This window comes from Eimeria mitis, genomic scaffold, assembly GCF_000499745.2.
Source record: "Eimeria mitis Houghton genomic scaffold, Emh_scaff223, whole genome shotgun sequence".
Classification (NCBI taxonomy): Eukaryota; Apicomplexa; class Conoidasida; order Eucoccidiorida; family Eimeriidae; genus Eimeria; species Eimeria mitis.
The window spans coordinates 2,885-3,117 of NW_013570556.1; the positions used below are offsets into that span (position 1 = coordinate 2,885).

The 233-nt window shown below is 63.5% G+C and overlaps 1 protein-coding gene across 1 annotated transcript in view; it reads left to right on the plus strand.

Annotated features, from left to right (window-relative positions):
• The window catches only part of EMH_0004170 (TPR domain-containing protein, putative), a gene marked incomplete at both ends in the record, with an annotated part of 4,064 nt that overhangs the window by 735 nt on the left and 3,096 nt on the right, over positions 1 to 233 (plus strand). The window contains one exon of the mRNA XM_013496665.1: positions 1 to 162. Coding sequence (XP_013352119.1) covers positions 1 to 162 — 162 coding nt within the window. The remainder of the gene's footprint in view (positions 163 to 233) is intronic.

The following is a 233-nucleotide window of genomic DNA, read 5'->3' on the forward strand; positions in this document are numbered from 1 at the left end:
CGCATGAGCGGCAGCAGCAGCAACACCAGCAGCAGCAGCAGCAAGAACAACAGAAGCAGCAGCCAGAGCTGCAGCAAAAGCAGCCTCTGCAGCAGCAGGGCTGCGATGCCGCCTGGAGCAGCAGCAGCAGCAGCAGCAGCAGCAGCAGCAGCAGCAGCAGCAGTGGCAAGGGCAGCAGCATAAACAGCAGCAGGCTGCGTCGCCGCCGCACATCAGAAGCAGCAGCAGCAGCA